Below are 16,776 nucleotides of genomic sequence, written 5' to 3'. Positions count from 1 at the left end.
AATTCATTGGAACCCTCATATTTTGGGTGGAATGTGAAAATATTACATGTCCAACCCAGGAGACAATAAAGATTGATTTATTACTACTGACGAGGCGATACTGTCCTAAATGCCTTACCTGTATCAATGTAGGAATAGGTAAAATTATCCACCTTGGCCAGATGAGGAATTGAGGCACAGAGTACAGGATAACATGTCCAAAGAGTTGGCAGTGCCAGAGCTATATCTTCAAGTTGCATCCACTTGATTTGCCCAGCCCTGAAGATTTGAAGTTTCTCCGATTGCTCACAAAACTCTTACTGGTACCAAATATCAATCCTTTGTTCTCTACTGACACCTTTCTTAAAATCTAGAAAAACTCTTCTTATTATGCTATTATGTGTGTGAATTTGATCATTTGCATGCACTTGTCAAATCCTCCCCTTCAGAAACATAGATATTAGGAAAGAACCATGTTGATCCATATCTCCTAGCCATGGAATTAACACAACAAAAGTCACAATTAGGTAAAGGGGACCTGAACATCCCTGAGCATAGATAAGTAAAAATGGGGCCTCCCTGGTGGCACAAGGGGTTAAGACGCAACCTATGAAGCTATCCGCAGCCACTGCAGCACGAATTTGATCCCCCCCCCCCCCGAGGGAGCAACCCACATGGTGCGGCAGACCTTTCCTGACTCGTCTGCTGCTCCCCTCAGCAGTGTATTTCAGTAGATCTGGCTATTCTGCTCCCCACTCTGTCTCTGGTGAATCCTCTCACCCCCCACACCTCTGGCCTCTACCCCAGTTCCTGTATGCATAAATAAATAAATCTTAAAAAAATAACTAAAAATGCATACACGTATTACATAAACACATACACACACGGGAGAGAGAAGACTGCCCACAGGAAGTCTGCCCACTGGCAACAATTATACACAATTAGGACAGATGAAAATGAAATGGAGAATTGCACAGGAAGATAGAGCTGTGTGGGCCTGGGATTTCCCAGTGGCCCTTTTCTGAACTCTTCTATATTAAGCAAACTGCTGTGTGGCTAACTGTTTTATAACGCTCAGGAAATTGCTGTTGCCCGATATAGCCTCACCTGTAATGGCAAATATCCGTGCAAAATCCAGAGTCCCCACGAAGAAAAGTGTGAGAATGTCCCCATGATGAATTGGGGTCCTGGCATTGCAAGCTTTGAAACAGGAACCCACCTTGCAGTTTTATGCACTATATAATTTAGTCCAAACGTTCTTTAACTCAAGGAGCACTGTTCCTCTTTGGAAGCCCTTTGCAAATAATGAACCCATTGTAAGGATTTAAAAATGCCTCAAAAGCATGAATATGTCATCATAAGATTATTTCAAGAGACATGGTGTTTTGGTGCCTAACATTTGATACAGAAGAACATGCTAAAGTATTGTATGAAACATTGATTTCTCTTCCTTACTTTGGAAAAATTCAAATGGCAAAGTAAGCCACTCAGAGGGAATCTGAGAAGTGGCTTTTTCACAGAATGTGCTAACCAATGTCTGCATGCCTGGAGGGACCAATGGCTGGTGGGGAATTTTGACAGTTTTAACCACAGATTCATCCTGGTCTCACTAACAGAATGCTGCTGAGGAATCCAAAGGTTTAACCAAAATCAATCAGTCTCACTAGACCTCTTTCTACTTCTTCAGTTTGATCGGGTGCTCAGTAACTTGAGAGTGTCAATAACATGGCTTTGTTGGTAGGACAGGAGGAAAAAGCTTCTGGAATGTTGGAGGTTACTGAGCTGTGTTTGCTTCTCCAAAGTTTTCAGTGTTTTAAGCAAGGTCCTAGAAGCTCCCAAAGCCAGTAACTCCTTCAAGTTTTATAACATGTTTTGTAAACAACTCTTTCTTGCTATATTGGAAGTAAATCAATCCATGTTTATAGTAGATTTTGCAGAATTTTCAAATCTCTTGGAAGAAGTAGCATATACATGTATGAAATTGATTTCCAGAAATAGATGGGTTACAAACAGGTGACAACGCTTCTTGTAGCCTCTAAAATCTTTTTTTCTTTTACTATTTTCAATGGAAGTTGTGTACGACAGGAGTATCATTTGTCCTGCCTTTTCTGACTGAATCAGGATCATCATTGTGAGCTTGGTGGTCATACTGCTGACAAGTCATTCTGCACCTAACCCAGTGACACTGGGTGTTCTTCACATACTGTTCTATTAAAAGGCACCAAGGAGGCACTCCAGGCAATGGTAGCCGGACAGTAGGAACAGAGAAGGGAGCTCTTAGTGCTATGGAGTGACAAAAGGGAGGTCAAAAGAGGAATCATCGAGAAGTCTGGGCTGAATCTTGAAAGGTCTAGTTATTTCCCAATAAACAAATGAGGAAAAGCATACTCGGGCTACAGTGAGTGCTATAACGCGCTGCCTAGTTCCCCGTCAAAACAATTTTAATATGTTTTAGCCATTATTTTCCCAGAGATGTTTTAGCCCCATCTCTCTCCATTTCTATTTAGTCTCAGATCACATGTATTTCAGGCTTCTTGATATTGCCCCACATGTTATTGGTTACTGCTAGAGTGATTTCTTTTTTTATCTATCTGTTCCTCACATTGGATAATATCTACTTATTTTCAAATTCATTCTTTCTTCTGCAATCTCTAACCTGATATTAGCCCACACAGTGAAATTTGTATTCAGATATTGTACTTCAGTTCCAGAGTTTCCATTAGGTACAAAAAGCAGTAATTCCCATGTCTCTATTGCGAACCCCCATCTGTCCACTCATTATGTCCATATTTTCCATTATATGCTTGAATATTTTTAACTAACTGCTTTTTTATTTATTTATTTTTCAAATTTTTATAGAGGCATGTTTATTTGTTTGTTTTTTGTTTATACATGCACTGGGTATAGTCAGAAGCGTGGGAGGGTGAGAGAATTCACCAGAGCCAGAGCGGGGAGCAGAGCAGGCAGAAGGACCGAAGACACTGCTGAGGGGAGCAGCGGGCGCTAGGAGAGGTCTGCGCGCCATGCGGGACCCTCCTCTGGTGGCCGGGGAGCAGCCGGGGATCGAACCAGCGCTGCAGAGGCTGCGGGCAGGTTCGCAACCCAGCGCTCAACCTCTGCGCCACTGGGGAGGCCCGATACTAACTGCTTTTGAAAGGCAGAATGATGATAACCGCACCTTCCCCCTGCCCCCCGCCCCGCAATAGATGCCCAAGCCCTAATTTCCAGAATCTGTGAATTGTTACAGGGTGAAGGGCAAGCAACTCTGCAAATGTGATTAAGAATAGGGATCTTTAGAGGGGAGAATATTCCAAATTATCCAGATAAACTCAATCTAATCACATGCACCCTTAAAAGCAGAGATCCTTTTCCAGGTGGATCAGAGAGATGAGACAGAAGAAAAAGATACAAAGCATGAGATGAATTTGACTCACCACTGCTGGCTGAAGAGAAAGGAAAAGGGCTGTCAGTCAATGTGGGATCCCTCTAAAAGCTGGCAATGATCTTCAGCTGAGAGTCAGCAATGAAATAAAGATCTCAGCCCTATTACGGTAAGGATCTGAATCTGCCAACATTCCAGCTGACTAAGAAAATGAACCCTACACTAGAACCTCCAGAAATGAGCACAGTAGCACTAACACCTTAATTTCAGATGAGATCCTTGATAGCTTCTGACTTTCAGAACTTGAAGATATTAAATATGCATAGTTTAAGCTGGTAGTTTGTGGTGATTTGTTGTGGCAGTAATAAGAAATTTAAGCTAAAGTACTGGCAGGACCTTTTTCCTTGTTAGGTTTAATTTTATTTTTTTTTTGTTAAAAGAGTATTTTAGTGTTGGACTTAGTCCTAGAGCATGACCATTATTCTAGGGCCCAGAACTTAACTTTTTTTTTTTTTCAGTTTTGTAACTTTGATAGTCGGTGGTTCGCTCTCATCCACACTGACCGTTAGTAGAAATGGCAGAAACTTTTGAAGGTTGTGACAGGCACATAGGTAATGAACGTACACAGCTCGTTTGGCGAATCTTCTTTCTTATTATGTTTCCTGGAGAACCACAGATGGATGCAATCAGGGACATCCCTTATTCCTTTGGCCCAGATAGCTTTTCTGAGTCTGGTGTTACTGCACACATCTGGAGCACCCATTTCCATGGCTGCACATTTCCGGATCTCTTTTATTTTTTTTTTTAATTTTTTCTTAAAGATTTATTTATTTATGCATACAAAAACTGGGGTGCAGGCCAGAGGTGGGCAGGGTGAGAGGATTCAACAGAGCCTGAGTAGGGAGCAAAACAGGAGGACCTACTGAAATACACTGCTGAGGGGAGCAGCGGTGAGACGGGAGAGATCTGCTGAGCCATGTGGGTAGCTCCCTGGCCGGGGATCGAACTCATGCTGCAGTGGCTGCCAATAGCTTCACAGTGCTGAGACTTAACCTCTTGCACCACCAAGGAGGCCTCTCTGGATCTCTTTCAGTGCTGGTTGGGCACGCTCTTGAAGCCAGCTCCATGGATGCACTTGTGAATGTTGATGGTGTGTTCTTTGTATGTTGCTGATGGCAGAGTGGCCCTTCTCACCACCCTTCTTTGCGGGAGCCATCCTGCAAGGCCTGAACATGAAAAGCCAGAACTTAACTCTTAAGCTGTGATTTTCCTCGTGGTCTCAGTTGAATACCCATTGGGTTCAGCAAGATCTGTTAACTCTGAATGGGCCAGGCTTCCAGCATCTCCCAGCACTGCAGGACCTCTGTGTCGCCACCTGATACTGCCTCACAGCAGGTGATGTCTGCTTCTTCTCTCAGTCTTCTGCTTGTGCACAGCCACGCACTGTCTACATATCTGTAGTAAATATCCTATGACATCTTTGCTTCCCTATTCCATGCTAATTTTCTATATTCAGTCCCATAAACTACAGCAACTTCATCAGCTCAAGAGGACCAACCCTTGAATTGACTGAATTCCATCTCCAGCAGAAAAGCACCTGTTATGTCAGCAAGGCACGGGGCAGGTTCTCTATAGATCTGGGCAGATGGGTAAAGGAGAGTCCTGAAGTACCAGTGGCTTTTTCAGGCTTTTAATGATCTTTCTGTCCCTTTTGTAGTGAGGCAACCAGGTGCAGGGCAGGTAGAGGGATCTGGAGGCCAGGAGGCTGGCAGGCCTCCCAGCCCCTGGCCAATCTTTACTCTCTCTGAGCTGGCTCAGACGTGCTCTCGTGTGCTCTCCTGGGCTCTCCACTGCTCTCTGCCACCATTCTGGCCTCTGCAGCTGCCCTTACAGCCTGTTTCTCAGTGTGCCCACACACGCATGCCCACGCCATGCTCCAGGTGTCACCATCAGGCATGCATACCCTGAGCCCATGCTCCCAAGCACCTCCTGCATTCAAGGCCACAGATGATAACCACAGAGACCAATGGCACCAAAGGCTGAGCAATCTTCACTTACCCTACACACCTCTACACAGAAAGCTGTGGTGATCGTGAGGTAGACCTTTTGCGTTTCCCTTGTGTCATATTCCTGAACACAGTCACATTCATGAAAACAGATGCCTTTATATGTTGTCCAAAAATATTGCATAGTCATTTCATAGCAGAGGAACTAAGTCCAATACCAGTGACTCTAGTGCAGCTAGAGAAAGAAACACTAAAATGTATCGTTTTTATTGCTTAACACCTTGACCAAGTTTTTCCAATGATCTGTCTCAAGTGAGTTCCTACTGTACTTATTTTAGACAGTTGCAGGTCTTCATGTAAAGCACTCTGTAGGTTTATAGTAAACTCTCAAACAAGGATGGAATAGATAAGAATTATGCATAAAATGTTTAAGTGTGTAAATTTCAAGTACAATTTCTGAGTGATTTCACTATGATCATTCATAAATAAATAGTCAAAATATTTTAATTTACTTAAGACTATGAGATATTTGCCTAACCATCGATAAACAATCACAGAAAGGAAATAACTGTTCCAGTACTCGAAGCTATTGTTAAAGTCACCTAATGACAAAAAAACCAGAAGTGCAGTTTCAGTTTGAAAATTGGCCTTCCTTGAAAAACGAAACAAAAATTCCTCTATTTACCCATAATTAACTGTTTTGTTTATTTCTTAAACTTTATGCATATGCTGGGTATGTAAATTAATGCAATTTATTTAGAGGATGTTTTTCTGGAAGTTCACTTTTCATTAATAAAGCTTTTCCTTTTAAAGCTGTTTATAAAAAGCATTAAGCAAGTGTTTGCGGGTGTACAACTAAGCAAATCACATGGTATCTAGCACATGTTATCTGCCTCAAAGAGTCTGAAATTGAAGATGAACAGTAATGCCTAGCAACTAAACAAGGGTTTAAAAGAATAAAGCAAAGGATTGAAGGGATTTGTTCAAGCAGCTGATGATATTTACAAAACAATATGCAATATAATGACCCTAATGGAAGTTCTCTGTTCTAGGTAAATGGAAAGCAGTTCCCATAAAATGGGGTTTTTCTCTACTATAAAATGGGAACACAAGGAAAGGCCAATGGACTGGAACCTCCAGTTTAATTCTGACCTAGCACAAAATAAGTGCAAGATCTGGGAATAAATGCTCAAGCTTTCTGCACAACAGAGTCCTCATCTGTATGGTTTTATGGAAAGAACTGGCTAGAGACCTCTGAGCATCCTTCCAGAAATAACATCCTGTGGGTCTGTGGCTAAAGGCACTTTCTAGCCACACAGAACACATCTCTGTGAGACTAATCACCCTAGTTTGACAGGCAAAGTAATATAAAATAAGCTCAGTGATAAGAAATTTTTCAAAAGCCAGGTCTTCTCTAAAGCAGAATCTATACCGGATTAAACGTGCAGAAAAGCATTCACTTCCCATTTGCCCTGGTTACTGCCCCCAGGTTCAACACTGCTCCTGAGCAGACATTAATGTTAAAAGTAATCTCTTTGAATTTAAATATGAGAATTTGTGACATGGCATCTCTTGTACTCACCAGACCTCCCCTAACTCCCAAGAGACAGTGCAGCAAGAACCCCATCTTTGCTTAGGTTCACATGCCAGGTACACCACTTACTGTGTGGCACTGGGCAAGCTGTTTAACCTCTCTGTGCTTTATGTATCTCATCTGCAAATCATGTCTATCTTCCAAGATTTTTGTGAGGGTTTAAGCAGGTAACACACAGAAACCGCTGGGAACATTGTCTAGAAGCCAGTAAATGCAGGTGAATCATGAGCTAGTATCACCCTGGCCCAGTAGCCCAAGTTTCTTCTTCAGATGTAGGGTGTTCAGAACTGCGGAAAGGGCAAAAGTAGAGAATAATGGCTCCTACTCACGACTCTATCATGACTCTATCATTTTTAAGTGAGCATTTACCTGTTCTTCCAGAGGAGAAGCTGGGGGAAGTTTGGTGCACCCCTCCCCTCTTCACCCAGTCTTGATCCCCTGACACAGGGGGCCACACAAAGACCCACAAGCTGTCATGTAACAGATGAAAGTGGACAGCAGTCAGAGACAGGCAAGGATAACAAAGAGGAAAGTAAAATATGCTGATGAACAGCAAACATCTGGGGCAGGACCACAGGATGGGAAAAAAGAGAGTAAATAGGAACTGATTTAGGAATGGGGCTTTAACAGATGATTTAGAAATCATCTGCCCCCTCCACTGCCAAGGCTGTCAGCTTTTCCAGGGCAGAAATGCCACCCCTTGAACCCAGTCTCTTGATTTAAGGTATTAATTATGATGCTTTTACAATAAGTGATCAATTAGGTTTTACAATAAGTGATCAATTATACCAAACAGCCATTTGGAAAGGTCAGAAACATTGGCAGCGGAAATGTTTGCCCTCATCCAAATAACTGTTCACCCCGTCACCTCTCCAATTTTATTTTTTTAAAGATTTATTTATTTATGCATACAAGAGCTGGGGTACAGGCCAGAGGTACAGGGGGTGAGAGGATTCACCAGAGACAGAGTGGGGAGCAGAACAGACAGACTGACTGAAATACACTGCTGAGGGGAGCAGCTGGCAAGACAAGGGAGGTCTGCTGCATCACGTGGGTAGCTTCCTGGCTGCCTGGGATGGAATTCCTGCTACAGAGGCTGCAGACAGCTTCACAGAGCTGTGCTTAATCCCTTGTGCCACCAGGGAGGCCCCTCCTTGGCCAATTTTATTTTTTTTTAATTTTTAAAGATTTATTTAGTTATGCATACAAGAACTAGGATACAGGTGTGGGGGGGGCGGTGAGTGGATTCACCAGAGACAGAAGCCTCATAGGCTGCATCTTAATCCCCTGCACCACCAGGGAGACTCTTGGCCAATTTTGAAGCACAACCCTTCCCGCGTTTATAAAACAATACTGCCATTGCCTTCGTTTTGGAGATGAGGAAGTAGGAGCCCCTCTGCTGGTGCAGAGCGAGGTGCTGGAGCTGCCTCCCTCCTCCTTGAGGCGGCACCGCCTCACGCGCCAAGTCTGAAGGCTGAGGCTCGGGACAGCAAGCCCCAGCCAGGGCGGGGAGACGCGTGGCCCACGCGGAGCGTCCGGCGCCCACCCCAGCCCTTCCAGTACCCAGCCACCCTGCCATCCTGCCACCCAGCCACCCTGCCACCCAGCCACCCTGCCACCCAGCCACCCAGCCACCCTGCCACCCAGCCACCCAGCCACCCAGCCACCCTGCCACCCTGCCACCCAGCCACCCAGCCACCCTGCCACCCAGCCACCCAGCCACCCAGCCACCCTGCCACCCAGCCACCCAGCCACCCAGACACCCTGCCACCCTGCCACCCAGACACCCAGCCACCCAGACACCCAGCCACCCTGCCACCCAGACACCCAGCCACCCTGCCACCCAGTCACCCAGCCACCCAGCCACCCTGCCACCCAGACACCCAGCCACCCTGCCACCCTGCCACCCAGACACCCAGACACCCTGCCACCCTGCCACCCAGACACCCAGACACCCTGCCACCCTGCCACCCAGACACCCAGACACCCAGACACCCTGCCACCCAGCCACCCTGCCACCCTGCCACCCTGCCACCCTGCCACCCAGACACCCAGACACCCGCGCGGCAGGGCCGGAGCCAGAGCAGAGGGCGGCGACCTAGTCCAGAACACAGAGGGCAGAAGGCGGTGGGCGGCGCTGGGCCGAGGGTCCCTGGCAGGACCGGGGGGCTCCCGGAAGGGGGCGAGCGGGGGCGCACGGGACAAGGGGCGCTTACTCCGACCCATGATGACTCTCGGGTTCGCGGGCCTGGGCAGCGCGTCCCGGGGTCCCGGACTGCCTTTACTCTTCCCAGTCACGCCTCCGCGCGTCCTCCCGGCTCCCGGGAGCCATGGTAACCGGGACTCTACGGCGGCCGCGCGGGGCCAAGCCGCGCCGCGATTTCTGCGCTTTGGCGGATCCCAGGGGAGACCCCACACAGGGACTGTCCCCAGCCCAAACTAGTCTTCTTCCACGTCCACTGGCCAGTCTAACAAAGAACCGCGGACTCTGATTTCCCGATTGAACGGCCTCTAGCGTGCCCCTCATCTTCCACCGCTTTGGATTTGATAGAACATCTTCAGGCCAGGAGACCTGCCTTTGGCCCCTCCATTTACTAGCAGAGTGACCTCAACTTCCTCAGCTTCAGTTTCCACCTCTGTCGGATGAGTAATAACAATAACCTCAAGAGATCCTCGTGAAGCTTTAATGAGATAATTTGAGCGAATAAGAGACACTTTTTAAAAACAGTAGGCTCAGTTATAAAGGTTAGTTGTCATTGTTAGATTTCATCTCTCTAAAGTCATCACCCACCACCAGTCAATTTCCTGCTAATAAGTCTTCTAAAATCACAACCCATTATCCTCTCCATCTACTTTTCCTACCCACCACTTTTTTAATTGTGAAGTACGGGAAGCGTGTAACCTCCTGCAACTCCTACTCCTCCCTGCTCATTTCCCCAGCCACCCCCCACCCAAAGTGGCTCATATGCTTTACCCCAATTCTAGACTAGGAGGGATATCAGTGAGCGCCTTCATCCTTAGATGTTCAGACGTTACACGTTAATATATGTGCCCTCCAGGAGTTGTGGTCCTCGTGTGTGTGTGTGTGTGTGTTGCACCATCACCCACCCCAACAGTCCCTCTGGCAATCACCAATCTGTTCTCTGTATCTCTGAACTTGGTGTTGTTTAGACCCCACATATAAGTGAGATCATACAGTATTTGTCTTTCTCTAACTTATTTCACTTAACACAATGCTTCAAACTCCATCCAGGTGGTCACAAATGGCAGGATCTTCTCTTTTTTGACGCTGAATAATATTCCATTGTTTTTATGCACATTTTCTTTATCCATCCAACAATGAACACAGGTTGTTTTTGTGTTTTAGCTATGGTAAATAATGCTGTAGTAAACATGGGTGGGAAAACATTGATCTCCTTGGGATAGTGATTTTTTTCTATAATATTTGTGCTCCACAACATTTGTTTTAAAAAAAGCAGATAAAAATTTTTAAAACTTCTCCCATCCTAGATAGTAAACAACATGGACTGCATGCAACTTAATTTGATGTGTGTTTTGTTTACATTTTAAAAGAAGACTCAGAGTAATGTTGAGAGCAGAGAATCATTTTCTATTGGCAATTGTTAGATTTAGTCAGTAAGAGACAAGAGCATGATCTGAGGCAGAGAGATAGGAAGGCCAGGGGAAAGCGGGGTGAAAGGCTGGAGAAGTTAATCAGTTTAACAACTGAAACAACAGAGAAGGCACTTAAAGAGAAGCCTGAGATATTAGCTTGGAGGTAACAGAAGTCCTAACTGCCAGGCCAAATGTGCTGAACTGGGGTGGTGGGATTTCAGGCACTGTGTCCCCAGTGAGAGCAGTATTTGTCATTCCAAGGAGATTCCCAAAGACACATAAACTAAACATGTAGGTGATATCCACGCTCCTACCCAAAAGCCTGGCTCTTGTGTTACTATGTGTTGCAAGCAGCAAAGTTTGGGATGGAGAAGATGGACTCTGATGTCCGGCACCTGGTTCAGAGCCACAGATTTATTACCGTGCAACATTAGACACATGATTGCACCTTCCGGAGCTCAAACTTCCCATTTCCACATGAAGATCATAGCACAGGCAAGTCTGTGCCAGTGTCCGATTACACATGTAGGACCCGACTTGCAATGCACAGCAGGCTGGTTTTGCAAACACACCTTTGTTTGAACGGTGTGTTTTGACAGCTGGGGTTCACCGAGACTGAAAAGGAGCCAGCTTCTGGCAGGAAGCTGGGGCCACGGGTATCCCAGGTAGAAAGTTTAGTTTTGGGGCTGACAGAGGCATGAAGTCAGGCTCAGTATAAAGGATCTCAGACTCTAGGTTAGAAAAAATAGGGAGACAATTTAAGACTAAAAGTTCTCCAGATTAAAGCAAGGCTGGTGTCTGACGTGTTCACGATGAGCTTCTGTCCTCACCTTAGACAAACTCACTTTTGAACTCTCAACCTCACTTCTCAATTCTCTAGTTGTCAAAGGGGGCTTGAATTTTTCCTGTGAAATTTAATATCTGTAGAACTGGAGTACTGTACTTACTATGCAGAAGTGAACCAACAAGGAAGTTGTTTTATTGGCTAAAAATCTCGAAGATGTTTTTATGCATTGTTCTCTCAGCTCTGCCTTTGTTGATTGAAAGGGCAGGTCTCACATCAGCCCTCGGGGGTGGGCAATGCTGTTATTACATATTACAAAGAAGGAAACTGAGGTTTAGCAAGAGTGTATCACCAGGGCATAGTGGATCCCGAATTCTGTCCTGCACTCCTTACTGCATCCTGTTCTAGACTAAAAGCTACTTGAGGGCAGGGAGGGAAGGGGATGTGTTTTATCTCTGAATTCTGGCTTTTGGAAGAATTTCTGACATCCCCTGGGTGCCCAAAATTATCTGTTGAATGATTGAATAATGACAGAGTGGGTCAGTCTCTCCAAGGGCTGTCAGGACACATCCCACGACTCAGCAGGGTTATCACAGATGGATGTATCCTTATTTAAGGGGATCTAGCAGGTTTCCCAGGAAAAGTGCCCCATCTCCTGGTCATTGGCACTGTCTCATCTTGGGACCAAAATCTATAATAAGTACACCTTTCAATAGTAGGGTCTTCACAGATTTGTTCTACCATTGCAAAAGAACAGAGAAGGGCTTTGGGTGATACATCAGGGAAACCACAGATCTCTTTGCATTATAACTGGCCAGGCTGGTCTGGTTATCCTGTCCTTCCTACCCCAACAGCATAGTCACTGTATTTCTTAGAGCCCCCAGAAGGCATGAAAGACAGGTCTACAATGAGCTGGGGGGTTTATAGGCCACCCGCAGAAGGGAAATTGGGAAATAATTCACAACATGACAGCTCCAAGTAAAGTCAAGTTCATTTCACTCAAACTGAATGTGATCATTTAAAGAGCCTTGGTATGTATCTGTTTATGCAAATCATTATTCAAAATAAACTCATTTCCCCGACACTTAGAAATCCAGTAAGATGAGTGGTGCTTCCTGAGCAACCACAGCAACATTTTGTGTATTTAAGTAGAAGTAAATCTTAAAGAGGGTTTCTTCTAAATTCCAGTAATGGCAAAATAGTTCTTCGACTTCTTTTGCACTGGATTAATTCCAGGAATGTTGACCTAGGAAACTATTTGATTCTTATTTTCTTCACTATGATATGTAATTAACATTTTCTGATGTGTAACTAATACTATAGTTTTAATTCCATTACATTTGGCATTTCTTCTGCAGGAAACCTGCAGAAGAGGTTTCCTCATTGCAATTTTATGGCAAATAAACAATCACTATAATTTCAATTCCTTCTCTTCTTTCTTTTCCTCCCTCCTTCCCTGCCTCCCTTCCTTCTTTTGCTCCTTCCATTAACAAATATCTATCAAGTGCTTTTCATACACCAGACACCGCAAGGAATAATCGAGACAATATCTGTAAAACCCTTAGAAGAGAATTTGCCCTGGAGGTATTTCTATTTTGAAAAGATAATCTCTAAGGCTGGGGACCCTAAAAAGCAGGTACAGCAGGTCCCTGAATAATCTCATTTTGTTCAACGTTGGCTTGCTATAACATTGATGAGAAAATAACAATCCTGGCCAAAGCTGAATGAAGCGATGTTATTCAATGATCTGCTTTCATCACATATCCTTTTGTTTAAAGTCATAGTTTCCAAAAACCTATTGAGACCTTACTGTAGTGTTAGATCCCCATTTTACAGTTAAGGAAACTTGGCATACACAACCCAATGACAAGTGTCAGAAAATTTTAAACTGCTTTGCTGCCCTCGAAAGAGAGCCTGGAGGGGGGCAGCATTATTTAAATTGGCCCCCTGCGTCCCTGAGAGGTGACTCTCTGTAGGGAAAGGAAAAATGTCAGGCTTTTCTGCCCTCTCGCCATCAGGATAGATGATGGATCCCTGCGGTCCCGAATGCATGCCTGATGGCAGCACCTGGAGTAGGGTGCGGGCATAGGTAGATGGGATTCACCTGGGCTGAGACTGGGCTTTTAAGGGCGGCGTCATGGGGACGCCAGCAGAAGCCAAAAGAGACGCCAAGAGAGAAACAGGAGAAGCAGAAGCTGAGAGAAGGCCGGAGAGCCTGGACAGAGTGACGGCTTGCTGGGGGCTGGGAGGCCTGCCAGCCTCCCGGCCCCCCAGCACCCCTGCCTGCCATATGCCTGGTGAACCCCAATAAAAGACCTGCAAAAGCCACTGAGGACTCTGACTCCTCCTTTACCCGGTCTGCTGGATCAGAATACCTGCACTGTGTCGGTCCTGCACTTACACTCTCCCAGCTGTAGAAGAAGACAGGGAATGAGAAGAGGGTTGGGGCAGGGACACTCGATGAACCAGGTGGAAATGGAAAGCCAGTGCTTCCTTGCCCCATAGCTATGGATACGAATTTGCATTTGGCATATGAGTTCCCCAAACACCAGACACTCCAGTATCCAAATGGAAATACAAAATCACACCTGACTATCCAATACAAATAATTTAAAAATCATTTTTGTCGTTTTTAAAAGATGACCTGAGGCACGTTAAAACTTTCAAGAGTTTACTTTACTTGCATAGACATTGATTTGACTCGGGCAGTGCCCAACTGAGAGCCATTAGGAGCTGAGCGCTCTGCCAAGAGCAGGTAGGGAAGGGCATGTATGCAGGAGACACAGAAGCAAAGCAAGAAGCTCTGATTGCTTCAAGCTTAAGCAGTTGCCTTAATCGGGAAAGCCCGATGGGCTGTTGGTGCCCAACTGTTCGACTTCTTAGCCTGGAGACACTAACAAGGATTGACTCTGGCTTAGGGTTCCATTTGCTTCCGCAGGCTTTGAAGACATAGAGTCGCTCAGTCTAACGGTCTCCTTGCTTAATCACGTTAACCTCTCCAACCTCCTGCTTTATCACCACCCGTTTAATAAAAGCCAAGAGTCAACATTTTAGGAGGATTTTTGCTCATCTGAACTTGTTTGGTTGTGGACGAAGGTTGCTCCTGCAACCTTCCGAGAGTAGAGGGGTTCTTTGTGGTAAGATTTGGCTGGCCATTCTTTGGGCCTGGGGGTGCTCAAAATGTTTTCATACCCACTTGTGGGTAAGTAAATGATATCAGGTTTTTCTGCCCTCCCGCCATCAGGATTGATGATGGAACACGGTGGTCTTGAATGCATGCCTGATGGTGGGCACCTGGAGTTGGGTGTGGGCCTATGTAGATGGGATTCACCTGGGCTCATACTGCATTTCTAAGGGCGACGTCACGGGGACGCCAGCAGAACCATGAGGAGAGCAGAGAAGCAGAGAGAACGTGAGGGAACGCCAGAGAGCCCAGAAAGAGTGAAGACTTGTTGGGGGCTGGGGGACTGGCAGGCACCCCTGCCTGCCGTGTGCCTGGTAAATCCCAATAAAAGCTTGCAGAAGCCACTGAGGACTCCAGGACTCTCCTTCACCCGGTCTGCTGGATCAGAAAACCTGCCCAGTGGTCTTCCTGCCCTGACACATGGTCTCCAGAATCCTTCCTTGTTCTAAAATTATGTTCACTTCAGATTCTCCTCCTGCCTAACAGGACCCATAATTCTCACCTGAAAAGTAGAGCTGCCTAAAATACTGGCATGGGTATTTAATCTCATTAATTAAACTTAAACCCCTCTTGTCAGAGTAGTTCATTACACATCTGTTTTGGTGACCCTTCTATCAATATTCTATCTGACAATAACCAAGAGAAAGAGCTCAGACCTCGTTAGTCATTGCCACAAGGAACACAATCCAACTGTCTTAGTTGTTCCTCAGCCTGGCCTTCCTTGCTGCCTCCCAGCTGCAGGACAGGGAGCCCCTGGGGCATCTCCTCTCATTCTCCAGTGGGGGGAAAGCGCATCTTCCAGATTCTTCTGAATAGAGCATCTCTCAGATCGTGGAATCTTACTCACACTGTCTCTCATAACCTTGCTGCGGAAGTGAGCACTTGTCATGTTTTGATGTCCAGCATCTATTCCTATGGGTCGGGTTGGGGGGCAATACTGGGTGCCAGTTTCCTGATATAGAAGCCACAGCTGGCCCATGTGGAGGCATATGACCCCAGATTGTTCACTGGACCTTCTCTTGAGAACTGTGGACAGAGGGGTAGGGAATTCATCATCTGTGGGTCTTGACCAGTTTCACCAGGAAGGCTGTTGCACTGCTTTCTGCTTCTAACTTCAAGGCACTCCAGAGGACCTGCAGTCCAGTCCATTGCAAATGTTGGCGCCCTGCTGCACATTGTTAAGGCCAACTACAAAGTTTAAAGGTCACACTTCCATGCAAGATTTCACTCACTTCTGACACCAACATCAAGTTTGGGGGTTACCAACACCACCCTCAGTTTTGGAGGTTCACTGAAAAGACTTGAAAACCTTGCTAGCAGCTGTTATACTCATAGTTATAGTTTATCTCAGGGAAAGGATACAGCTAGATCAACTGCAAAGAGTGGTACATAGGGCAGAGTCTAGCATAGTTCATTCCCACATGAAGATTTTTTTTTTTAAAGATTTATTTATTTATTTATTTATTTATTTATTTATACAAGCACTGAGTATAGTCAGAAGCGCAGGAGGGTGAGAGAATTCACTAGAGCCAGAGCGGAGAAGAGAACAGGCAGACTGACGAAGTACACTGCTGAGGGAAGCAGCGGGCGGCAGGAGAGATCTGTGCGTCATGTGGGCCCCTTGCCAGGGGCCAGGGATCGAACTGGCGCTGCAGAGGCTACAGGCAGCTTCCCAAGCCAGCGCTCAACCGCTGTGCAACCGGAGAGGCCCCACATGAAGCTTTTGTTGTTTTCTTCTTGTGGATTCAGGACGCATTATTCTGTCAGCATTGAAGTATGACATTGTGTATGGAGGACTGTCAGCTCAGCAAGCTCACCTGAGTCTCAGTGCCAGAGTATTTATTGGGCTTCATTCATAGGTACGGATGGTTGATTGATTATCCATGTGATTAATCTCAGTCTCCACGTCAACTTCATGACCCAACTAACCCAAAGTTACCTTATTGTTCTTTTGATGTGGACAGCACCCACCTAAGTCTTTATCAGTGTGGTCAGTGGTTGCAATAACCACTGTGACCAAATATTACAAAGATAAGAGGAACAAAGATATTAGAATTTACACTCTAGAAGCCAAGGACAAAAGTCAGACCTTCTGTTCGGCAAATTCTTTACTATAAACCTACCCAACTTCTCATCAATTATATGAGATCGCCGATATCTTCCAATTCTTTCTTATTCATCACCAGGATCACTTTTCATGACCAGCAACAAAGAACCGTAGCTGTTACAATG

At 45.6% G+C, this 16,776-nt stretch overlaps 1 protein-coding gene across 3 annotated transcripts in view; it reads right to left on the bottom strand.

Moving 5' to 3' along the window:
- DNAAF11 (dynein axonemal assembly factor 11) overlaps nucleotides 1–9,293 on the bottom strand; it is a 55,731-nt gene extending 46,438 nt beyond the window's left edge. The window contains exons 1-2 of one of the 3 annotated variants that reach the window (XM_037501672.2): nucleotides 9,178–9,293; nucleotides 119–258 (exon numbers count right to left, since the gene is read on the bottom strand). In XM_037501672.2, the coding sequence (XP_037357569.1) occupies nucleotides 119–239 (121 nt within the window). In that variant the 5' untranslated portion in view covers nucleotides 240–258; nucleotides 9,178–9,293. The remainder of the gene's footprint in view (nucleotides 1–118; nucleotides 259–9,177) is intronic. The other 2 variants (XM_037501674.2, XM_037501673.2) reach the window with 2 other exon arrangements.
- Between the last annotated feature and the right edge of the window lie 7,483 nt (nucleotides 9,294–16,776).

This window comes from Talpa occidentalis, unplaced genomic scaffold, assembly GCF_014898055.3.
Source record: "Talpa occidentalis isolate TD23 unplaced genomic scaffold, MPIMG_talOcc4v2.1, whole genome shotgun sequence".
Lineage (NCBI taxonomy): Eukaryota > Metazoa > Chordata > Mammalia > Eulipotyphla > Talpidae > Talpa > Talpa occidentalis.
This window is presented reverse-complemented; position numbering and strand designations above follow the sequence as displayed.